We start from the raw sequence: 25,778 nt of genomic DNA, 5'->3' as shown, positions 1-25,778 counted from the left end.
CATTTATGCCAACTCTTTGCTTCCTATCTGCTTACCAGCTTTCTATCCATCTCAAGACATTACCTGCAATCCCAATTACTTTACACAGTAATCTGTTGTGTGAGACCTTATCGAAAGCCTTCTGAAGTCTAAATAAATCACATTCACTGGTTCTCCTAAGTCAACTTTACTAGTTATATCCTCAAAGAAGTCCAATAGATTAGTCAAGCATGATTTCCCTTTTGTAAATCCAAACTGACTTTGTCTGATTATACCATTCTTTCCAAATGCTGAGTTATGAAATCCTTGATAATGGATTCTAGCAATTTCCCCAGTACCGACATTAGGCTCACAGGTCTATAGTTCCCTGCTTTCTCTCTACCTCCCTTTTTGAATAGCGGACTTACATTAGCTACCCTCCAATCTGTAGGAACCAGTCCAGAGTCCAAAGAATTTTGGAAAATAACCACCAATGGATCTACTATTTTCAGGGCCACTTCTTTAAGTACTCTGGGATGAAGATCATCAGGACCTGGAGATTTATCCACCTTCAGTCACATCAATTTCCCCAAAATCATTTCTCTACTAATGCTGAGAAGTGGGTGGAAAGACTTGTGGATGGCCTTCCTGCCCTGATGCCAATTGAGGCCCTTAAGTGGGCAATTAATTGACAATTTTGGAAATCTAAGTGTACAATATCTACTGATTTCCCTTTTGTTTATCCTAATAAATTTAGAAACACATTTTCCGTTCAAAAGAAACCATGCTGAGTTTGATCACACTTCGATTTTCTCAAGTGTATTGTGAAGAATTCTTTAACAATAGATCTACACGTTTCCAATGACTGGTGTCAGACTAATTGGTCTGTAGTTCCCCGTTTTCTCTTTCCCTTTCTGCATAGCGTGTCACATTGCTAACCTCTAATTCACTGGGACCATTCCAAAATCAAGGGAGTTTTAGAAAACCATAGCCACAGTATCCATCATCTCTGCAGCTAACTCTTTTAGAAACCTATAATGTAGACCATTAGATTCTGGGGAATTGTCAAATTGGAGTTCCTATCTTGCTCCAGTTTTTTCTCTGCTGACATTAATTTCCTTATTTTTCTCACTTTTAGCACCTAAGTACACGTATGTGTGCCATTTCTGGTATGTAACTTTGTATTCCACTGTGAAGATAGACCCAAAATATTTGTTCAATGTCTGTGCTATTTCCTCACTCCTCAATAATTTCTCCTGTCTCTGATTCTAAGGGACCAACATTTACTTTAGCTACTCTCTTCCTTTTTTATATATTTGGAGTATGATTATAGTGCATCTTCTGTTTAAGGTTTACTATGATTGGTTCAGAATAATGTACAGATTCAAATTATTTAATCAAAATTCTCACTCTTCTTGTCTTTGTCCCTCATTCCTTGCCAACCTCCAATCAAATGGTGAGCAACCAACCTACTAGTGCTGCTCTCAGCTAGTTGTCAGGATATGTACAAGGCAGTTCAGGATGTTTTTCCCTTGCATTTCCTGATTTATGTGGGGGTAAAAACAACAGAAGTCCTCCAGGTATCTTATCTATTAGCACTGAGAAATTCCCAATTTCAGGTACCCAAAGTTTGCATCAAGCAATCGTAGATCAAGAATAGCATGATGTAGATGCAGAATAAGACTCCCTCTCTCCACTCAGCCCAGTACTTCCCACTGCATCAGTGCAGTCTTTTTCCATTCCCCTTCACTAATCTTTCTTGTGATTTCCCTGAATGGGATGATCAATGATAGTCAAATTAGGTGTAGTTCTGCACTGCCTCCCATGCTTACTTTAATTTCATCATCCAGCGGTCAAACCAAATATCAGTATCAAGAGGGGTACAAAGAACGAAGAAAGAAGAGAGAGAAGTACAGCACAGGAACAGGCCCTTTGGCCCTCCAAACCTGTGCCAATCATGATGCCCTAACTAAACTAAAAAAAACCTTCTGTCATTCTATTCCCTCCCTATTCATGTACCTCCAGATACTTCCTAAATGTTGCTAATGTGTCTGCTTCCAACACCTCCTCTGGCAACGTATTCCAGGCATCCCTGCATGAAAAACTTCCTGCGCACATTTCCCTTAAATTTCCTCCCTCTCACCTTGAGCCTGTGCCCTCTTGTAATTGACACTTCCACCTTGGGAAAAAGCCTCTGACTACCTACCCTGTCTATGCCTCTCATAATTTTGTAACCTCTATCAGGTCTCCCCTCAGCCTCCATCTTTCCAGTGAAAACAATCCTAGTTTATTCAACCTGTCCTCATAGCCATGCTCTCGGGACTAGGCAACATCCTTATTTACACTCTCTCCAAAGCTTCCATGTCTTTCTGGTAGTGCGGCGACCAGAACTGCACGCAATACTCCAAATGCGGCTCAACCAAGGTTTTATATATCTGCAACATGATTTGCCAACTCTTGTACTCAATGCCCCAGCTGATGAAGGCAAGCATGCCATATGCCTTCTTAATCACCACTTGTGTTGCCACTTTTAGGGAACTGTGGACCTGCATGCTCAGATCCCTCTGTATGTTAATGTTCCTAAGGGTTCTGCCATTTACAGTATAATTCACACCAAAATTTGATTCTCCAAAATGTATCACCTCACATTTGTCCAGATTAAACTCCATCTACCATTTCTGTGCCCAAGCCTCCAATCTATCTATATCCTGTTGTATCTTCTGATAATCCCTGGCACTATCAGCAACTCCACCAATCTTTGTTTCGCCCGCAAACCTATCAGACAACCCACATTTTCCTTCAGACCATTTATATTTACTACAAACAACAGAGGTTCCAGCACTGATCCCTGCGGAACACCACTAGCCAATCTCCAAAACCTCCTTCCACTGCTACTCTTTGCCTTCTATAACCAAGCCAGTTCTGTATCTATTTAGCCAGCCTATCCCAAATCCCATATGATTTTAGTTTTTGTATCAGTCTGCCATATGGGACGTTGTCAAATGCCTTAGTAAAGTCCATATAAATTACATCCGCAGCCCTTCCCTCATTAATTATCTTTGTCACCTCTTCAATAACCTCTATCAAGTTGGTGAGAAATGACCTTCCCCATACAAAACCATGCTGCCTGTCACTAACTAGTCCATTTTCTTCCAATTGTTCATATATCCTGTCCCTCAGTATCTTCTCCAAAAGCTTCCTCACCACTGACGTCAGGCTCACTGGCCTATAATTTCCTGGTAGTATGCCAAACCAGTCCACCACCTTGTCCCTGATGAATGGGTAATTTGTCTTTCATTTATATGGTTTATGGTCAAAATACGTTACAATTAATTGCATGTGAATTCACTATTACAATGCAACATGTTTAACATACAGTGTTACAGTGGCACAGTGGTTAATATTGCTGCCTCACAGGCAGCAGAACCCTTAAGAGTATTGATAGACAAAGGGATCTGGGTGTACAGGTACACAGGTCACTGAAAGTGGCAATGCTGGTGGAGAAGGTAGTCAAGAAGACATACGGCATGCTTGCCTTCATCAGCCGGGGTATTGAGTTTAAAAATTGGCAAGTCATGTTGCAGCTTTATAGAACCTTAGTTCGGCCGCACTTGGAATATAGTGTTCAATTCTGGTTGCCACACTATCAGAAGGATGTGGAGGCTTTGGAGAGGGTACAGAAAAGATTTACCAGGATGTTGCCTGGTATGGAGGGCATTAGCTATGAGGTGAGGTTGGAGAAACTTGGTTTGTTCTCATCAGCGACGGAGGTTAAGGGGAGACCTGATAGAAGTCTACAAGATTATGAGAGGCATGGACAGAGTGGATAGTCAGAAGCTTTTTCCCAGGGTGGAAGAGTCAATTACTAGGGGGCATAGGTTTAAGATGCGAGGGGCAAAGTTTAAAGGAGATGTATGAGGCAGATTTTTTACACAGAGTGGTGGGTGCCTGGAACTCGTTGCCGGGGGAGGTAGTGGAAGCGGATACGGTAGTGACTTTTAAAGGGCGTCTTGACAAGTACATGAATACAATGGGAATAGAGGGATATGGTCCCCGGAAAGGTACGGGATTTTAGTTAAGTCGGGCAGCATGGTCGGTGCAGGCTTGGAGGGCTGAAGGGCCTGTTCCTGTGCTGTAATTTTCTTTGTTCTCACAGCGCCAGGGACCCGGGTTCAATTCCAGCCTCGGGTCACTGCCTGTGTGGAGCTTGTACATTCTCCCCATGTCTGCGTGGGTTTCCTCCGGGTGCTCCAGTTTCCTCCCACAATGCAAAGATGTGTGGGTTAGGTTGAGTGGCCATGCTAAATTGACCCTAGCGTCAGGGGGATCAGCAGAGTAAATATGTTATGGGAATAGGGCCTGGGTGGGATTGTGGTTGGTGCAGACTCGATGGGCCAAATTGCCTCCTTCTGCACTGTAGGGATTCTATTCTGTGATTCTACCACATCATCAAAACACCATCTATGACAAAGGTAATGTTATCATGAAACAAATTGCTAAAACTTACGGCAGGCAGGAATATCACAAAGTTCAAGACGAGCTTCGCTCTGTGTGTAGCACCATGGTCCATCCATTTGTCCACCTGGATTGCGACAGTAAGCGTGGCCACCTCCAAGTTCTGGATACTCCAAGCTGCTGAACTGATGAGTGTGAGGATATTGGGAATTCCACAACTGACACTTGTATCCTGATTTGGTCATGCTGACAGTTCCTCTGTAATCTGCTCCACTGCCATTGTAGCATTTGTGATCTGTATGGCCAACTTAAACAAAGATACACTTAGCATATAGGGCACACTAGATTGAATACAGTATATTTCATTCGAAGCTCAGATCCTCGAACCTGTTTATTACTGCAATTAATGCCGGTTCTTCAGTTATACATTCTTCAGTCACACCTCATCTTTACTCTTGCTTTGTTTCAGTACCAATTTAAGTCTCTGATCATTAACCCAGTAATAAAATCTACATTATTGTTGTGGCTACAAATTGGCTACAATGTCTCAATGATATGCTTGACAATATTTCTGGCTCTATAATGTGTTTTATAATAACAAGATATCCAATTTTTAAATATAATCAACCCAAATATGGATATTTAGTCTGATGAGTTTTGCTACATACTCAATGATGGAAGTTTGCCTCAGCTCTCTCGCTTCAATCTATTCTTTGCCCATTTCCTTCTATTCATCAAAACCAGTTAAGAATATCGAGCATTAATAGAAGAGGTAATTTTCAAAATCAATTTTCATTAAAAACATTAATGTCACAGGAGTTTTGCAATTTATAAATACATTGACAAATTAACGTTATAAAAGTGTCCTCTTTAATCTGATGGCCAGTTATAAAAGCAGAAATACAGAACCAGAAGGATTCCTCCTATAAAATAAAAATGAATCAAGTGTGAAATGTCATACATGTGCCATCTAATTTGGGTGGTTCTGGTTTCATCCAAAGGGTACTGGTAGTGCTGTATAATGATTTTTTTAAACCGCTTGCCAGCAGTCTGGTTGCTGTTCAATGACTTGGCCTTTTTCCCGATCAGTTAAATAAAAGCATGCTGCACAGCCAACCAGCTAGATTGCTAGTGATCTTGTCAATTACAACAGACTTCTGTAGGGAGATGTACTCCCCACAATGATCTTGCGATGCTCAAAAATACTTTCAATTATTGTCACCATCAATGTTGCTCTGTGTAATATTTACTACAGGTCCCAATTTTGCCCGGCTGTTAAGACCTATGAATTGGGTCACGAGAGGGTGACGACTGCACAGACATTTAGCACTTATCGTCATCAGAGTTGTAAGTGTGACTTTTATATATTTTTTCATTTTTATATTAAGAAGCGGAATCAATTAGAAAACTCATATTAGGAAGGAATATTTGGATCATGTTACAAATATATTCTTGACATGATGTTCGTGATAGTAAATTAAACATGCATCAAGACAGATTTTGATTATTTAAAACATTATTTCACCTCTTGTTTAAATTTATAAATTGCAGCTTCCCAACCTTTTTGAGTGCATTCATCTTTGCCTTAAGTTCTCAGTAAATTTTCAATAACACAACCAGGTAAATTAACAGCAGCTCTGAATTCCTGTTAAATACTGCACCATCTTATGCCAGATGATTAATCAACATTAGAACAAAACCCCTGCTCGGCCTTATAAATATAAATTCCAAAAATGTGGTGCTGTATTTTATATTTTAAATTAATAAAACATATCTTCTTCAGTCTATTATGTTTAATTTGAAGCATAAAACCCAAATGTTTTTAAAATGCCTCCAGCATTAGTATGTAAAAACAATTATATTTCATGATCATTTATAAATCACATTGCTGAAGGAATAGAGAATCATATATCCAAGTTTACTAATAACACCAACTTAGATGGCAGAGTAAACACTTTAAATGGAAGCAGAAAGTTGTTTGGCAATTTTGATGGATAAAATGAGTAGGCAAAACTGTGACATGTAGAAATGACAGATCATCCATTTTGAACCAAAGAAAGTTAAACCAGAGTATTTTTTAAATGGTGTGAAGCTGTGGAGGTAGATAGAGATTTAGGATTTCAAGTGCAGAAAGCAGCAACTGCTGGTGGCCAGGTTTTTAAAAAATTGCTTCAAAGGCGAATAGGAGGTTGACAATTACCTCAACAGAGCTAGAATACAAAGGGGTGCAAAGTTATGTTACAGTTACATAAAGCTCTGTGTGTTCAGAGTACGGTGTTCAATTCAGGGCAACACACCTCAAGGACAGATTGTATAGACTGTTTTAACTTCAGTGGGCGGCACGGTAGCACAGTGGTTAGCACTGCTGCTTCACAGCTCCAGGGACCTGGGTTCGATTCCCAGCTTGGGTCACTGGCTGTGTGGAGCTTGCACATTCTCCTCGTGTCTGCGTGGGTTTCCTCCGGGTGCTCCGGTTTCCTCCCACAGTCCAAAGATGTGCGGGTTAGGTTGATTGGCCATGCTAAAAATTGCCCCTTAGAGTCCTGAGATGCATAGGTTAGAGGGATTAGCGGGTAAATATGTGGGGGTAGGGCCTGGGTGGGATTGTGGTCAGTGCAGACTCGATGGGCCGAATGGCCTCCTTCTGCACTGTAGGGTTTCTATAAAAAAAAAAATTTAGGGGGTGGGGGGGCTTTGTTTATGATGATGGCGAGAAAGCATTCCTTCTGGTGGTCATGTTCAGTACATGGGCACATGTATTAAAATTTTAGCATGGTTGTTCATGGGTGATGCCAGGAAACATTTCTTCACATAATGGTGACGGAAACCTGGAACACTCTCAAAAAAGTGTTAAGGCTGGATTAATTGAAAATTTATAGAAAAGAGGTTGATAGATTTTCGTTAGACGAGTGTATTAAGGGTTATGGTGTGAAGGCTGTTAGATGAGTAAAAGTAAAGATCATCCAATATCGAATTAAATAGAAGAACGGGCGCGAGCGGCTGAACGATCTACAACTGTTCTTATATCCAGCAGCTTGTAGTCAAATTCATGTATCACATTTCCACAAACATATAACCATAGTTGCTTGACAAAAAGCTAGAATGTTTAAAAACTGAATGTCCTTAACAACGAAACATTTAAAAAAAATCAGTCTTCTGACCTCCTGTATAAATCACAACTGAACTCTGAACTAACTAATCTTGTTAATTCTATTGATTGTTTAATAGCAGTTAAAAGTTGTGACCTTAAAAGGAACAGAGAATGAAATGCTTCCCGGCTAAGCGGGTCAATGCGCTGTTATTATAGGGTATAATGTTTCTCTCCTCAGACTGTTGTTATGGTCTAAATATTGTCAACCTTAAAGTCATTGACCAGCTATGTGCTTAAGCAGCAGATGAAAAGCATTAGTGGAGGTGGGTTTGGGGGGAGGTTGATGGTGGAGCTGACAGAAAGATTTGCTCCTCTTGTGTGGCTAGAAAGTTTTGTTTACTGACATTTGAAAATGCCGCTTATCATATTCCACAGTCTGTGGGCTAAACCTGTGATTTTCACTCAAGGTCCATCAGTGTGAATGTCCAAATGGTCTTTACACATTCTAATTACCTGAAGGACAATATTTTCATCACAGAACATTGGGAGAAGGGGATCAGTGATTGATGGGATTTAGTTGAGACAAACCAAATCTTTTTCATACTTACATCTGTTAATCCGATCCACAGGAATTCCAATCCTCATGCAGCTTGCTGCCTCTGGACTTTCTGGCAGTGGCAGATCCTCACAGTTTGGCAACTGAAGCTGCATAAGAATGAGTGGGTTTGACCTTGCAATGATGTATTCTGTTCTACACAGATCATTTTCCAAAACTTCACACTCATCCCGGCATAATTCACGTGGTTTGGGTTTAAGGGAATTATCATCGCAGAGAGGGAACACAAAGTGACAGAAGGATGGAATGGCAAATTGTGAACACTGATCCGAGAGATGGGTGGAGGTACCAATCATAGTAAATGCAGCTGAAATGAGAAGCACAATGTTTGATTCATAAAGTAGTGTTATATGAAAGCTATCATTATCAAACACATCATTACAATAAATCACCTGTCCCAGTTTAAGTATTACATGTGTTGATGAAGAATCAACTTAAATTTAGACAGGTTGTAGCTAGAACCAAGTTAAAATAATTCATGTGGAGTATGTTAATCTTCAGATTGGAGATAAGGGAGCGTGATTTTCTCGGCCCGCTGCCCTGGTCGAGTAGCGCAGCGGGCCAGAAAATTTAAGCGGGAGGCCAAAAAAGTAAATTGTAACTGGCATCCGGCCGGTGGTGAATGTCCCAAGCTATTATTTATAATGTGATCAGCCTCGGAGAACAGCGCGAAGCTGATTTAAATGTTCATTACCTTATTTAAATCTCTTTTGAGAGCCCGGGACAGTATTGTCCGTGCTCACTTATGTTTCGAACCTCGCTGGTGGAGGTCCTCACCAGCGGGGATCACTGAAGGTCCCCAGCATAGGGGGTCGGGAGCAGGGGACAGTGCTGTTTGGGTAGTGGCAAGAGGGCGGGGCCTCATGGGGGCAGGGTCAGACCTGTGGGGTGGGTGGGGGAACTCTGCACTTGGGGGTGGGGGGGTGGGTTTGGGGCTGATGTGGGGCCAATGATTGGAGGCTGGGCATCGGGAGGTCATGGCCAGCAGCGCCGCACCCCCCCCCCCCCCTCCCCACCCCCCGCACCCCACCCTGCCCCATTGGCACAAATTGCCTGACGGACTCTGTATTGCAGTGTGCCATAAATTTATTTAATTAAGCTCGCCCCAAAAAACAGGTGGGAAAACCTCCCCTTTTCCCATTCTTGGGCACTTCGAATTTTTGGGGGGGAAATCGCGCCCAACAATTCTAATTAAACATCAAAGCATTATTGAAGAAAATGTGCAGAATTTGGTTTTTAAACCTGGAGTACTTGAATGAATATTAAAATAAAGCATAAAGCACATATGCATATACAGGATTTTAGTTTTAGATGATTCAACAAAATTACTGGTTAGCATGGGTTCCACCCAGTGGCACCTTTAGCTCAAACAAAAATAGTTGCTTTTAAATCAAACGCAACATTAGTTGAACATCATCATTTGTTCATTAAATTGTGCTATTTTGTAAATGTTAGAAAAGTTGACAACTTTAACACTGGTGACGGAAATTGTAATTGGTCAGCTTTCTATCAACCACAGATTTTTAATCATAGAAGCCCTACAACACAGAAGGAGGCCACTTGGTCCATCGAGTCTGCACCAACCACAATCCTACCCAGTCCCTATCTATTCCCATAACCCCTTTTATCCATCCTGCTTGTCCCCCTGAAAGGGGCAATTTACTATGGCCAATCAACCTAACCTGCATATCTTTGGACTGTGGGAGGAAACCCACATAGACATGGGGAGAATGTACAAACTCCACACAGACAGTCACCCGAGGCCGGAATTGAACCCAGGTCCCTGGCACTCTGAGGCAGCAGTGCTAACCACTGTGCCACCGTGCCGCCTGTTTCTATCCTGGCATATAGTGTAAACATGTCTGGTTACACACGTAATTCTTGTGCTTTTAAGTAGAGCACCAGTTACTCTTGAAAGCTGAAGACTCCTTTGTTTAAATATAGGAGTAGTACTGCAGTGCCAGCCAGAGTGTCCATTTTGGTTCCCATCTTCAAATCAAGATGAAGCCTGAGGGGAACTAGTTTTTATCTAATTGGCTGCCAAGCCACAAGAACTGATAGCATCAGTATCAACAGAGACACCTACATTTGCCAGGTTGCAAAGTAACACTGAAGTTTTATTTATCCTTGTTGAAGAATGAGGCATTGTGAGGTGGGTGCATACGATTTCCCATACCAACTGCAAGGAAATGTATTGCAGAAAAATGCAACACCAACACCCAAGAAATTCATGCTCAACAAATGCTTCATTCTCTGAAACTGTGTAAGTAAATTCCATACATTTTGCAGCAATTCTTGGGTTGAGCGTTATTCGATTGTCACAAGCCACTCAAATAGCTGCAGGTCAGGAATTGCTTCAACCTACCACATGGTGTCTCTATAATACAGGTAAATGTGCAAGTCTACGCTCAGATTTGGCACAGTGGCCCTTGTGCGGCTGCATGTTTCAAATAGAGGAAACTGCATGGCTCAAGTAATCAACATCTTTGCAAAATCTATTTCAGCAAAATTAATCTGAAAATGCTGGAAATACTCAGTAGGTTATGAAGCATCTGTGGAGAGAGAGAGAGAGAGTTAATGTGAAACATTGGGTGGAATTTTCTATGCATTCCGCCTCAGATTTCATGGCGGCAGAAGCAGCCCATCATTAGGTGGCAGTGGCATCCTCTGGTCCCGCTGTTGTCAACGGGTTTCCCATCGAATGCAGCCCTTGCCACCGGGAAACCCGTGGACGGGATGCACTGTCGGCAGGACTGGAAGATCCCACTGATGTAAATGGCTGGAAAATTCCGGTCAACGTTTCAGATCGATGGATGACCAGATTTCCAACATCTGCAGTAATTCACTTTTGCAAAGTTGGTCTGATATGTAGAAGGAAGACTCAATGAGCCAAATGATTCAGTAAAGAATTGGCTTGGAATCCTGTATCACTGCACATATTTAAAACATATTTATCTAATATTAATTTAATGGTTTCTCAGTCAGCTCAAAATGTGACAAATAAAGTTCTGAATTTTTGTAAGTACTGCTTTAACAATGAGAACAATGTCAGCTGTCGTGATGACACGGTGTTATTAACAACCTGTTCAAGCAAGCTCTGTGAACTGGTGAGGAGGAAACTAGCTGCTGGCAGGGACGGGTACAGTAAAAATAGAGAATAAAAGAATGAAACAAAGGAGGAAAATAAAGTAAAGCAAGAGAATTACATTTTATTTATTAATTTTATAAAGGAGTTGAATATCAGAAACAAATGAAAAGCTGAGTTTCAGCAAACACTGTGCACCTGTTCATGGGTTAGAATATCTGGCTCCGATAGAGACCCTGAAATGTTAATAACTTCAAACTAAAATTAGAACTTTTAGGACTACTCCATTTCCACCTATTTATTGTCCACATATACCCATCATAGAGCTATATACAGCATTGAAACAGGCCCTTCAGTCCATCCAGTCCATGACGACCATGGTGCCCTCCCAGCTAGTCCCAATTGCCTGCATTTGGCCCATATCCCTTTAATCCTTTCCCACTCATGTACTTATCCAAATGCTTTTAAAATGTTGCTATTGTACCTGCCTCAACCACATTCTCTGGCAGCTCATTCCATTGGCACACCACCCTCAGGTCCCTTTTAAATCTTTCCCCTCTCACCTTAAACCTAAACCCTCTAGTTTTCCATTCCCCTTCCCTGGGAAAAAGACTATGTGCGTTCATCCTACCTATGCCTCTCATGATTTTATGCACCCAAGGTCACTCCTCATCCTCCTACGTTCCAAGGAATAAGGTCCTACCCTGGCCAATCTCTCCCTATAACTCAGGCCTACTAGTCCTGGCAACATCCTGGTAAATCTTCTTTGTACTCTTTCCAGTTTATCAATGTCTTCCCTATAACATGGTGACCAAAACTGGACAGAATACTCATATGTTTAAAAGTAATGCATCAACCATACATAAAATGGTATATTTTTGTCAGTGCGCTGCGGCAACTATTTCATTTGCAATTAAAAAACAGGGTGATATTTGACTTTGGCGATAGGGCAAAACTCACATTGGCAGCCCATTTACCACTGGCGTCAATGGAAAAGAAAAACAAGCTGCCAATTTGCTTTCAACCTATTTATGCCTCCCTCAGTTTCCTTATGCAGCTGCACATAAAGCTGTATATTACACATAAAGTCATCAATATTTCGGTCACTGAAAATGGAGACTATGCAGTCATTGCAGAGGAATAAAAAGATAGAGCTCTAGATCAAAATGCTGGCAGACAGAAAGTCAAATCCAGACAGAGATAATATCACAAGGAGATAGCACGCATGACAAGAGGCATACAGACAGGTAAACACAAAACTTGGACAATTCGGCTTGGGATTTTGTATGAGCTTTTAAATTGTGCAAAGGACAACATTAAAAGGAAATTTTAATTTTAAAATTGGCACGATCAAAGGTAAGTTACCTTTGTTTTAAATGAGATAATTCAAGGTAACACTAGATCATTACGCAGCACTTGAAAAAGTACAGCAGTTACCAAAAGTAACAACTGTTTCATACTCGAACCGCAGAAGTGCCACAGAAAAATGTTCACCCTTTGTTTGAACATGTAGAAAATCAATTTATCGCATACAAAATGGCATAAATATACTTCAAAAATTTAAAACAAACAATATGTCTAGACATATTTACACGAGACTTAATGAAAAGGTTGATGTGCAAACTCATATAGGATAATAAAACAAAAGGTGGTGTTTCATTTTCATTGGGAGGAAGTACAAATGGTAATTTCTCTGTTGCCTACCAGTAATTCGATTTTCAATTTCTCCCTGCATCTGCCGGGAATCCACATAAATGCTCTGGTTTCCAATGAATCGAGCACATGCAATCCCCCTGTACGGATGACAGAATCCACCTTCATTGTCTTCATCACTGCAAAGGTATAAATACATTTTGTTACAAGTTAATACCTACTTTGAGGAAAATGAAGATGATAAAGTTTTTCTTTTACTAATTCTTTGGCTCTGTGAGATACTGCGTAACCACTGAACTTTTAGGGTTGTAATGGACTTTTGACTTGAATGTTGGCAAGTTGATAACAGAAAATGTATTGCTCTGACTATATTAATTATTTAATTTGTACTTTCCTCCACAGTCATGGCAGTGGGCATTCACAATTTTTAAAAAAAGATTGTTGGGAACTATTAATTCCCTCAGCTTGCGTAACACTGTTGCCCTCAGGAAGCCTAGTGATAATGTTACTGAACTAGTAATCCAGAAGCCTGTACTAATGCTCCAGAGATGAGTTCAAATTCCACCACAACAGCCAGGGAATTTAGATCTACAAGATGCACAGCAGCAACTCACTAAAGCTCCTTTGACACTCATGACTTCCACAATTGAAAGAACAGCAGCAGCAGGCACATGATAACAATACCATCTGCTAGTTCCCCTCCAAGTCACACACCATCCTGACGTGGAATATATATAATTGTTTCTTCATTGTTGCTGGGCCAAAATCCTGGAACCCCTATCCTAACAGCATGATGGGTGAATATACAAGTGGTCATGGCTGATCTGATGTTGGTCGCATCTCCACATTCTACCTACCCCCAAAAACCTTTGATTCCCTTGTTAGTCTATCTACCAATGCCGTAGAAATACTTAATGATCCTGTGCCCACTGCTCTCCAGAGAACAGTTCCAAAGATTCATGACGCTCTGAGAGAAAACATTTCTTATTACCTTTGTCTTAAATGGGAGTCCCTTTATTTTTAAATGGTGTCCCCTTGTTCTAGTCTCTCCTATAAGGGGAAACATCTTTTCAGCATCCATCCTGTCATCCACTCAGGATCTTATGTTTCAATAAGATCACCTCTCATTCTTCTAAACTCCAATGAATATAGGTCCAACCTGTCCAACCATTTCTCAAAAATAACACCCTCCCAGCAGTCGAGCAAACATTCTGAAGATCTGAACACACTTTTATCCTTTCTTAAATGCGGAGACAAAACTGTACACAGTATTCCAGGTGTTGTCTCATCAGCACCTGGTACAACGATAGCAAAACATCCCTACTGTTGTATTCCATTCCCTTACAATAAATAACATGCCATTTGCTAATTATTTGCTGTGCCTGCAGAGTAACATTTTGTGATTCATGTACACCCAGATCCCTCAAGACCTCAAGGGTTTTGCAATCTCGCGGCATTTAAATAATATACTGCTTTTCTATTCTTCCTGTCATAGAGGACAATTTCACATTTTCCACAATATAATCCATCTGTCAAATTTTACCTGGTCATTTAACCTATCTCTCTTATTGTAGACTCCTCATACCTTTTTCACAACTTACTTTCCTACCTATCTTCGTGCCATCCGCAAATTTAGCAACTGTACCTTCAGTCCCTTCATCCAAGTCATTGAAATAAATTGCAAATATTTGAGGCCCCAGTACTGAGCCGTGGAGCATTCCCATTCATCACATTATTTTGCATTGTAATCTTTGATGCGGCAACTTGTCAAATGCCATCTGGAAGCCTAAGCACAGCAAATCCACAGGTTCCCCTTTATCCACATAGCTTGTTACTTCGTCACAGAACTCCAATAAATGTGACAATCATAATTTCCTCTTCACAAAACTATGTTGACTCTGCCTGATTGCACTGATATTTTCTAAATGCCTCATTATTAACCCCCTTAGTAATAGATTCCAACAATTTTCCTATGACAGATGTTAGGCTAAGTGGCCTATAGTTTCCTGTTTTCTGTCTCTCTCTTTTCTTGAATAGAGGAATCACATTCACTATTTTAAAATCTGATGGGACCTTCTCCAAAATCTGGAGAATTTTGGAAAATTAAAACCAACGCATTGACTACCTCAGCAGGCACTCCTTTAAGATCCTAGGCTGAAGTCCATCAGAACCTGGGACTTGTCAGCTTTCCATTCTAATATTTTTCTTTCCCTGGTGATTGTAATTGTTTCAAGTTCCTCCCTTCCTTTCATCTCCTGATTCACAATTATCTCTGGGATGTTATTTGTATTCTCTCCAGTGAAGTCAGATGCAAAATATCTGTTCAATTCATCTGCCATTTCTTTATTTTCCATTATTAATTCCCCAGACTCACTCTAGCCAAAGCTCACTTTACTCTTTTCCTTTTTAAATACCTGTAGGAACACTTATCAGCTGTTTTTGTATTTCTAGTAAGAAGTTTAACAACACCAGGTTAAAGTCCAACAGGTTTATTTGGTAGCAAAAGCCACACAAGCTTTCGGAGCTGCAAGCCCCTTCTTCAGACGAGTGGGAATTCCGTTCACAAACAGAGCATATAAAGACACAAACTCAATTTACATGAATAATGGTTGGAATGCGAATACTTACAACTAATATTTTATATGCTCTGTTTGTGAATAGAATTCCCACTCGCCTGAAGAAGGGGCTTGCAGCTCCGAAAGCTTGTGTGGCTTTTGCTACCAAATAAACCTGTTGGACTTTAACCTGGTGTTGTTAAACTGCTTACTGTGTTTACCCCAGTCCAACGCCGGCATCTCCACATCATTTGTATTTCTAGCCAGCTTTCTCTTGTAGTCTTAATTTCTTCCTTTTTATTAATTTTTTAGTCCTTCTTCGCTGTTCTTTATATTCTGTCTAATCTTCTGTACGGGAACACACTTCTGTGGAACTATACACGGTTTCTTTCAATTTGATACTACTTTTTACTTCCTTAGATAGCCATGGATCCTTCGCTTATAGAACCTTGCTTTCTCATCTTTTGAGTTTTCAAAAATATCTCTTCAAGTGACCGTCATTGCATCTCTACGGACCTAATTTCCCTGTTCACTTAGCCAGCTCTATCTTCATGCCCTCATAATTGCTCTCATTTTAAGTTTCAAATACAAGTCTTTGATTCACCCCTCCCTCCCTCAAGCTGAATGTGAAATTCAATCATATTATGAACACTGCTGTGGGCGCCTTCACCAGGATGTCACTAATTAATCCTGTCACATGGCACGTTAACAAATCTTGTGCCGCGTTCTCGCTCCTTTGCGCTAGAATGTGCTTCTTGAAGAAAACATCCTGAAAACACCAAATGAACTCATCATCCAGGCTACCTTTGCCAAGCTAATGCCTCCAATCTACAGGTAGGTTATCATCCATGTTTATCACTGTACCTTTCTCACAAGCACCTATTATTTATTCCTGCAGACTCCATTCTACAGTGACTACTGTTAAGGAGTCTATAAATCAGCTCCACTTCTTACTTCCATTTGTTTTCATCTCTACCCAAACTGATTTTATATCTTAATGTCCAGACCCAAGATTATCTCCCTCTCCATTGTACCAATGTCATCTTTAATTAACAGAGCTATTTCCATCTTTTCCTAGTTTCCTGTCCTTCCTAAGTGGCATGTGCCCTTGAATATTTGGTCCTAGTCTTTGTCAACCTGCAGTCTCTCTAATGAACATAAGAATTGGGAGCAGGAGTAGGCCTCTTCAGCCCGTTCCGCCTATTCAATATGTTCATGGCTGATCTCGTCTTGACCTCATCTTCATCTTCCTACCTGCTCCCCATAATCTATCTCCCCTATCTATCTCCTCAAGTTTGTTTAGTGTTCTGGTATTCACTGGGATAGAGAATTCCACAGATTCGTGACACTTTGAGTGAAGTAATTCCTCATCATTTCTGTTTTAAATCTGCCACCCCTTAGCCTAAAATTATGGCCTCTCATTCTAGAACGTCCAACAAGGAGTGACAACTGCTCTACATCTACCCTGTCAATCTTCTTTAGGTGATATACATCAATTAGATCTCCTCTCATTCTTCCAAACTCCAGTGGGTATCGGCTTAAACCGCTCAATCTCTCTTCAGAAGACAAGTCCTTCATCCCTAGAATCAATCCCATAAACCTTCTCTGCACTGCCTCCAATGCATTTACATCCTTCATCAAATAAGGGAACCAAAGCTGTGTGCAGTACTCCAGATGCAATCTTGCCAATGCCCTGTACAGTTGCAACAGCACTTCCCTACTTTTATACCCTATTCCATTAGCAATGAATGTCAAAATTCCTTTTGCTTCCTTATGCTGTACCTGCATAGTAACTTTCTGCAATTCATGCAAGAGCAATGTTTCATAAAGGGTAAATCGTATTTGACTAATTTGTTAGAGTTCTTTGAAGATGTAAAGTGGATAGTGGGGATCCTGTAGATCTAATGTATCTGGACTCCCAGAAGGCATTTGGTAAGGTGCTGCTTTCTGGAAGTCCAGACATACTACATCTACAGGATCCCCATTATCCACTTTGCATCTTCAAAAAACTCTAGCAAATTAGTCAAACGCGATTGACCCTTTATAAAACCATGTTGACTCTGGTGGATTGCATTTTGACTTTCCAAATGTCCCGTTACTACATGCTTCAAAATAGATTCCAAATGGCTATCAGATTATACATATCTATTTCTATTAGTACTAATAATTCATCATTACAAATGCTATGTGCATTCAGATACAGAACCATTACTTACTTTTTTTTTTACTATTTTTGTGGCAACTCGCCTTATCTGCTGGCACACTCTTAGGTTTGTACACTCTGTCCCTTCTTGCCATGCTCTGATCATTATTTCCCTTATTCCTACCGTGCTCTTTTGCCTTGTCCTCTTCATTTAATTGATCATATCTTCCCAAACTCGACCCTTTGTCTCCACTATTTAGTTTAAAGGCCTCTCTACATCCCTAGTTATATGACTTGCCAGAACACTGGCCCCAGCACGGACAAGGGGAGGACTATCCCAATGCTGCACCTCCCACTTTCCCCGGTATTGGTGCTAGTGACCCATGAATCAAAACCCATTTCTCCAACACCAATCTCTGAGCCATTCTCTAATCTGAATTATCCTATACCAATTTGCTTGTGGCTCAGGTAGTAATCCGGAGATTCTTACCTTTGAGTTTCTGCTTTTTAAATTAGCCCCAAGCTGCTCCTATTCCCTCAGCAGAACCTCTTTCCTAGTTCTACCCACGTCATTGACATATAGGTGGATCACGATCACTGGATCCTCCCTTCTCCCACACTGCATCTCCTCTCCACTCCCCCCCCCCCCCCCCCCCCGCCCCTCCCTGGCCCAAAGTTCCTCTTCAGCTCATTCGGACATAAACGAAAGCCATTCTTGTGCTGAGGCAGTTTTAACTTCGATTCTGGCATCTGCCATCATTTGCACTACTAAATCAGCTTCTTTTATCTCAGTTGTAGACTCAGGAAAAATGTTGCTGGAGTAAGCTGTTTTTACATTATACAAGATTGATGCTATGTTGCAGTTCTCAATGCAAGGGTCTAGTGTAGCCAGATACAACCAGAAGGCAAACTCATTTTTTTTATTGAGGCTCAACTGGGAGTCAGTATCGTTTAGCAAAGATAGGGTGGAATTTTCCCATATTTGTTCAAAGTGTCAGGCTCTCACTGAAAACCGGCATGTAATTCACCAGCTGCAGAGCCCACTCCGGAGCCTCTCTTGAGGGTAAAGAAAATCAGTGGGTGGGGTTTACACCATCGCTCTGGCTGGGCATGTTCCTCTCCCCCCCAGGGGGCTATACTTACCTTTGCACCCTGGGGGAGATCCCCTCGACTGAATCTTGTTTTTAAAAATCTCGTAAATCTCACCAATGTGATGTCACGTCGGTAAGATTTGAATTTTCAGCGAGGGGGGGGGGGGGGGGGGGGGGAATCATGTGGCCTGGGCAGTTATATTAAAATTTATTGAAATCTATTAAAATGAGGTTCTCGACCTTTGAGGGTGTGAACCTTGTGACATCACCGGCGGAGGGGGTGCGGAAAATGGGAAAACGCGATCTCTCCAGAGAGGATCATGTTTCCTGAATCCCTCTGGATTTTCTGCTTGCGTTGCTGTTCTCTCTGATGGCAAACGCAGGCTGAAAATCTCTCCCCTGTAAAGTTTACCCCCAGACTGCATTGTCTGCGTAAGACCCTAATGTCATGAACTGGTGATGCAGGCCCAGGCTTTGTAGAGATTAAAAGCAGCTTCAGCAGCATTATTGCTGGGAGCCAGAGTCCACCTCAAACGCCATTTTAAAGTGACCACATTGTGTCACATAACAGAGGATGTAGCTTCTCCCCTTGAGGCTTTCTGAACCTCAGCCATTTATCTGAGGGCAGTACCAATTTGTTGTGTCAGATAGATGGAGACATTAGAGATGTCAAATTAGTTTCAAACCTGGTCTTTTCCAGGAGGTAACTGCTCAACTGTGGAAAGGGCAAGGGAAACAGTTCTTTTAAAAATCAACTGTATAATTGCACTTGGCAGAAGCAATCTCTGAAAAATTCAAGGTCATAGCTTAGTCACAAAACAGAAGTAGAAAATGCTGAAAATATCACAGCATGTCATCTGAAAACAGAAAAAATAAATTTGTGTTTTGGCTGGAGAGCTTTCATTTCTTTTCAAATGCCCCCCAAACCTGAAGTGCCTTCTGAATATTTTCTGCTTTTGTTTCAGATTTCTAGGGCCGGATTTTCATGGAGTCAGAAGGACTCTGGAGCCATTTAACAGGTGGGGAGGACTAGATTGGGGGGGTTCCCACTCCCGTTCCAGCAATCCCAATTTTTGCTAGCGTGGTATAGGGTGTGGGGAGGGAGGCTGCACCTTGCACTCCCAAAGTGACCAGCTCCATTGTGAAGGTAGGCATCTCATAGACTAGACACCCACATTTTCCGTGGAGTCAGGTCAGCTTCTCAATGATTCATGGTCCTAGAGCCCAGATTCGTATAAAGGATTTTGAGAGTAATTTTATTTACACAGATACAGAGAATTGTTGACATTGCTTGATTGACATCTTTATGAGGCAATAATAAGTCATATTTCTGTGATCTATTTTGTCAATGCCTGAACGTTTATTTGCACAATGTTAAGAGGTGTCAAGCACTTACAGGTTCTACTATTGATACTTTAATGATCAGTTTGACTGAGACTTTTATAGGGTTGTAGCAATACCAGTTACTTTTCAAAATTTAATTCTGCAGTGTTTACTGGGTGAGTGGGCATGGAAGAGCCATGAGTTAGCATGAAGGGCAAGAGGGTCCATTGGGGATGCGTGTGGGTATGATTAGACATGAAGTTACAAGGGACCATGGGGTGGCATGTGGAATGGAATGTCAGAGGTGAGGGCTAGACAGCCTAAAACATAACCAAACAACTGTGACAAAGTTCAAAAGAACGGAGGCACCAGGAAACTGCTGGATCAGTATCTTGAACTTTTCTACCTAATAGCATTGTAAGTGCACCATCACCACAAAGAGTGAAGACAGCTATTGCCTTTGAAGGGCAACAAGCAATGTAGAGTTAAATTGATAAGATTCCTCATAACCTGTAAACAAGTGAGAAAAATAAACTGCAAATACCATGGGTCAGATTTTTGCTTCCGACGTGGACAGTTTGAGTCTTTAGCAGTCGGCCCTTTATGATCTGCTTCTGAAGCTGGCAGGCCTGACTCCATCCCATCCCCAGCTCCCTGGAGTGGGAATAGCACAAAGGGGCACATTGTGCTGAGGAAGGTCTGCTAAGTCAGGAAATTGGATCGGAGCTGTACATACCAACATCTTTGGAAAAGCAAACAAAAATCTTCAAATGTACATGCAGCTTCCAAATTTAGCAAACTACCTTTAGACATAGGCTTAACATTGACTTTTCATGTAGGTTATTTAGGAAATTTCATACTGTTCATATCAAATGTGGGGAACGAAACTATCACAGAAAGAAAAGCTGATGATGCAGATTCCAATCTGCACACTGAGGTCATTGACATGACTCAGTCCTCAAAAGATCTCTCACTCTTTCCAATACTAGTAACACAAGTCCTGCAGCAAACCTCAATATTCTACAATACATGATACTGTAGATACTATGTTTTTTTTATACAAAGTGCACAGTTAAAGAAACAATACATCTAAGTAGGCTTAGCTCTACAGAAATGGCTAAAATCAGAGATTTAACAGCCAATCTTCTCTCAGCGCTGTTGACTGCAATTAGTGCAGAGGACATCAGAAATATGCTCAGTGAAGACCTTGCTTTAGGGAACCTCAGGTGACACAGTTAATGTTCTGCACAGTCATCAAAACCTTAAATTGATATGGTGCCTTTAATGGGGTAAAATGTCCCAGAATTAGGAACAAGGCATTGGAGAAGTACGACCGTGCTGCATCTTTGCAAGATCCTCCAAATCCGGCAACAAGAAAGGTGGTCCAATAGCAGTGTCCTCTTCAAAGCCAACATGCTCAGCATTGAGGTGCTAATCACTTAAAACCAGCTACGCTGGGTGGGACATGTCATTGTATGTCTGACACACAAACTCCCAAAGCAATTGCTCCACACGGAATTTGGTCAAGGCAGAAGACTCAAGGAAGACAGCAGAAACACTTTAGGAATGCCCTCAAAGTGTCCCTGAAGAGATCAAACATACCAAAGTCATGGGAGATAATGGCTTGTGACTGGTTAAATAGAGAAGGCACATTTTGGAAGGCACTGCACACATTGAATGACCTTTGCGGAAATGTGCAGAGGTGAAGACAAAACATCAGAGGGAGCGCACAAACCTCCACACAACCCATCTACCCAACACTTCAAACACAACCTGCTCTGCATGTGGCCGAGTCTGCACTGGACTTAGGCAGCCCCTTGGGATCAAGGATGACTTGCTTCTGCTCTGATTCAATGGATTCTAAGATGGCTGATTAAGTAGAAGAAAACATCCCAAAATTCTTCTCAGGAGCACAATCAAACATACTTTGACACCAGCCACATTAGGAGCTATTGGAACAGGTGACAGGAGCTTTGCCGTAAGTATCTAAAAAGGAGAAGAGGCAAAGAGATTTAGTGAAGGAATTCCCGAGCTTCTGGAGCAGCCGAAAGCACGGACACCAATGAGGGATCAGTTAAAATTGAGGGGCACCTAAGAGGCCAGAATTGGAAGAGTGAAAAGATCTCGGCTGTAGAAAGTAACAGATATAGGGGGGGGGGTATTACAGAATGTGGAAAAAATAATGAAAAATTAAAAACTGCTGGAGCCAATATAAGTCATTGAGCACAAGAGTAGTAGGTGAATAGCACTTGGTGCAATTTGGGATACGGGCAGAATTTTGGAGGAGTTCAGGTTTCTAAAAGTTGGAAGATGAGAATCGGCCATGACACATTGGAATAGCGAAGTCTAGAAATACCAAACGTATGGATAAAGGATTCAGCAGCAGATGAGCTGAGGCAGAGGTGGCGACAGGCAATGTTACAGTGGTCTAAGTAAGCATCTTGGTGATGATGTCGGTATGCTCCTACCTGGTCAACTGTGCGTGGAAATGTTTTTCCTAATCTTGCCTTCGGTTCTTTCGCCATTCACCTTAAATTAGTGTCCTCCACCAATGGAACAGTTTCTCCCTATCTACTTCGTTTAGACGCCTCATGAGTTTGAACACCTCTATCAAACCTCCTCTGATCCTTTCCTTCAACTTCTTCAAACTATCCACACAACTGGAGTCTGTCACCCCTGGAGCACCCTCTCTAATGCCGTCACAAGCTTCCTAAAGTGTGGTGCCCAGAATTGGACAAAATGCTTCACTTGAAATCAATCTGATAAGAGTTCCTCGTTTTGATGCCAGGCCTTTATTTATAAAGCCCAGAGTCCAATATTTTAAAAAGACTTTCTCAACCTGCCCTGCCATCTTCAACAATGTATGCCCCCGCTCCCGCGCCCTCCGCCGGGTCCCCCTGCTCCCGCGCCCTCCCCCGGGTCCCCCCGCTCCCTCCCCCGGGTCCCCCCGCTTCCGCGTCCTCCCCCGGGTCCCCCCGTTCCCGTGCCCTCCCCCGGGTCCCCCCGCTCCCGCGCCCTCCCCCGGGTCCCCCCGCTCCCGCGCTCTCCCCCGGGTCCCCCCGCTCTCGCGCCCTCCCCCGGGTCCCCCTGCTCCCACTCCCGCGCCCTCCCCGCTCCTGCACCATTTTTAGAATTGAACCCTTTATTTTATCTTGCCTCTCTTTGTTCTTCATACCAAAATATATCACTTCATACTTCTCTGCATTAAATTTGATCTGCCACATATCCACCCATCCCACCAGCCTGTCCACGTTTTCTTGAGCATAAAAACATACAAAATAGGAGTAGGCCATTCGACCCCTTGAAAATCATAGCTAATATTGTGGCCTTAACTCCACTTTCCTGTCTGACCCTTGCCCCTCCTGCTCCCCCCCACCCCCAAAACCCTCCACTCCAAAAAACTGTCTATCTCAGTCCTGAATATATTCGATGACCCAGCCTCCACTGCTCTCCAGAGAATTCCAAAGACTAATGACCCTCAGAGAATAAATTGCTTCTAAACTTAGACAGGAGATGATTATTTTAGAACCATGCCCTCCTCATTTTAGGGGCACCAAGAACAAACGTGTTCTCTGCATTTATCCTGTCAAGCTCCCTTAAAATCTGAAGCATTTCAATAAGATCACCCCTCATTCTCCTAAGCTCCAATGAGTGTAGGCACAACTTTTCCTCATAAGGCAACCCTTTCATCCTCGGAATCAACCTTCTTTAAACTCCCTGAATGCAAATATATTCCTCCTTAAATAAGAAGACCAACACTGTACACGATACTCTGGATGTGGTCTCACCAATTCCCTGATTTGATTTGCCTTCCTGATTATTTGCTGTGTCTGCCAGCTAATATTTTGTAATTCATTTGAAGACATCCACATTCCTCTATACCGCAGCATTTTGCAGTGTCTTTCCATTTAAATAATATTCTGCTTTGCTATTCTTCCCACCAAATTGGACAACCTCACATTTTCCCACATTATACTCCATTGGCCAATGTTTTGTCCACTCATTTAACTCATCTATAACCCTTTACAGTCTTTGCTTTCTGCTCAAAACTTGCTATCCTACATACTTTTGTATCAACAGAAAATTTAGCTAGAATACAGTCGGCCTCTTCATCCAACTCATTAATATAGATCGTAAAGAGTTGAGGTCCCAGCACTGATCGGTGTGACACTTAAACTCATTATAATTTGTCAACCTGAAAGTTATCCATTTATCCCCACTCTGTCCATGTGAATACGTTTTCCGCAACACCATGAGTTCTTAGTGGTAAACCTTTATGTGGCACCTTACTAAATGTCTTTTGGAAGTTCAAATACACTACATCTATTGGTTCCCCTTTATCCAATCTCCTTGTTACATCCTCAAGGAAGTCTAATAGATTTGTCAAACACGATTTCTCTTTCACAAAACCATGATGACTCTCCCCGATTACATTCTGGTGTTCTAAATGTCCTGCTACTACCTCCTTAATATCGGACTCCAGCACTTTCCCAATGACCGGTATTAGGCTACCTGGACAATAGTTTACTGCTTTCAGTTTCCCCCACTTCTTGAAAACATTTATATTTTCCAATCCGTCAGAACCTGTCCAGAATCCAGGGAATTTTAGGCGATTATTATCAATGCATCTACTATCGCACTGAAGTCCACCTCTAAACACATCACAGTTCATAATGCTATCAAGTTTCGTGTAAACTGAAATTGTGTCCAAGTTTAGATCATTAGTATAGATTAAGAAAAGCAGTGGTCCGAGCAGAATCTATTATATCCTTTCTCCAATCCTAAACTCCACTCAAAACTACTGTTCCCTGTCATTCAGTCAACGTCATATCCATGCTGCTACTGTCTCTTTTTATTCCATGGGCTTTAACTTTACTGACAAGGTTGTTACATGGCACTTCAAACGCCTTCTGGAAGTCCATGTACACCACATCAACTGCATTACACGCATCGTGAACTCAATCGAGGTACTTAAGTGCAGCTTGCCTTGAACAAATTTGTGCTGCTTTCCTTAAGTTATCCACATTTGTCGAAGTGGTTGTTTCTAAAAGCATTCCTACCAAAGTTAAACAGTCTGGCCTGTATTTGTTGGGCTTATCTTTGCACCCTTTTTTGAACAAGGATGTAACATTTGCAATTTTCCAGTCCTCTGGCACCAGTCCTGTATCCAAGGAGGATCGGAAGATTATAGCCAGTGCCTGTACAGTTTTGACCCTTACTTACATAGAAACATAGGAAGACAGGAGCAGGGGGAGGCTATTTGGCCTTTCGAGCCTGCTCTGCCATTCATTATGATCATGGTTGATCATCCAACTCAATAGCCTAATCCTGCTTTCTCCCCATAACCTTTAATCCCATTCACCCCAAGTGCTATATCCAGCCACCTCTTGAATACTTATCTCAGTATCCTCAGGTGCAACTCATCCAGTCCTGTTGACCAATCAATTTTAAGCACAGCTTTCTTATACCTCCTCTTTACCAATGTTGGTAAAGACAGACGCAAACTATGCATTTAGTACTTCAGCCATGCCCTCTGCCCCCATGTATAAAATTCCATTGTGATCCTGAATGGTCCCACTCCTCCTTTCACTGCCCTTTTACAATTTTATGCCTATCGAAAACTTTTGCATTTTTTCAATGTTAGCTGCCAGTCTCTTTTCATACTCTCTCTTTGCTTCTCTCATTACTTTGTCATTTTCTCTAAGAACTATATGAACTATAAACATAAATTTAGAAGGATGAGGGGGGGGATCTCGTCTAATTCTGAAAGGCCTGGATAGAGTGGATATGGGGAAGATGTTTCCATTA

General features: G+C 41.7%; 1 protein-coding gene across 2 annotated transcripts in view; it reads right to left on the bottom strand.

Annotated features, from left to right (window-relative positions):
• ror2 (receptor tyrosine kinase-like orphan receptor 2) overlaps positions 1–25,778 on the bottom strand; it is a 256,291-nt gene that overhangs the window by 19,962 nt on the left and 210,551 nt on the right. The window contains exons 5-7 of one of the 2 annotated variants that reach the window (XM_078215389.1): positions 12,910–13,037; positions 8,113–8,427; positions 4,466–4,720 (exon numbers count right to left, since the gene is read on the bottom strand). In XM_078215389.1, the coding sequence (XP_078071515.1) occupies positions 4,466–4,720; positions 8,113–8,427; positions 12,910–13,037 (698 nt within the window). The remainder of the gene's footprint in view (positions 1–4,465; positions 4,721–8,112; positions 8,428–12,909; positions 13,038–25,778) is intronic. The other variant, XM_078215390.1, reaches the window with a different exon arrangement.

This window comes from Mustelus asterias, chromosome 6 (assembly GCF_964213995.1).
Source record: "Mustelus asterias chromosome 6, sMusAst1.hap1.1, whole genome shotgun sequence".
Lineage (NCBI taxonomy): Eukaryota > Metazoa > Chordata > Chondrichthyes > Carcharhiniformes > Triakidae > Mustelus > Mustelus asterias.
The sequence above is the reverse complement of the archived record's forward strand: the minus strand, read 5'-3'. Positions and strand labels throughout refer to the sequence as shown.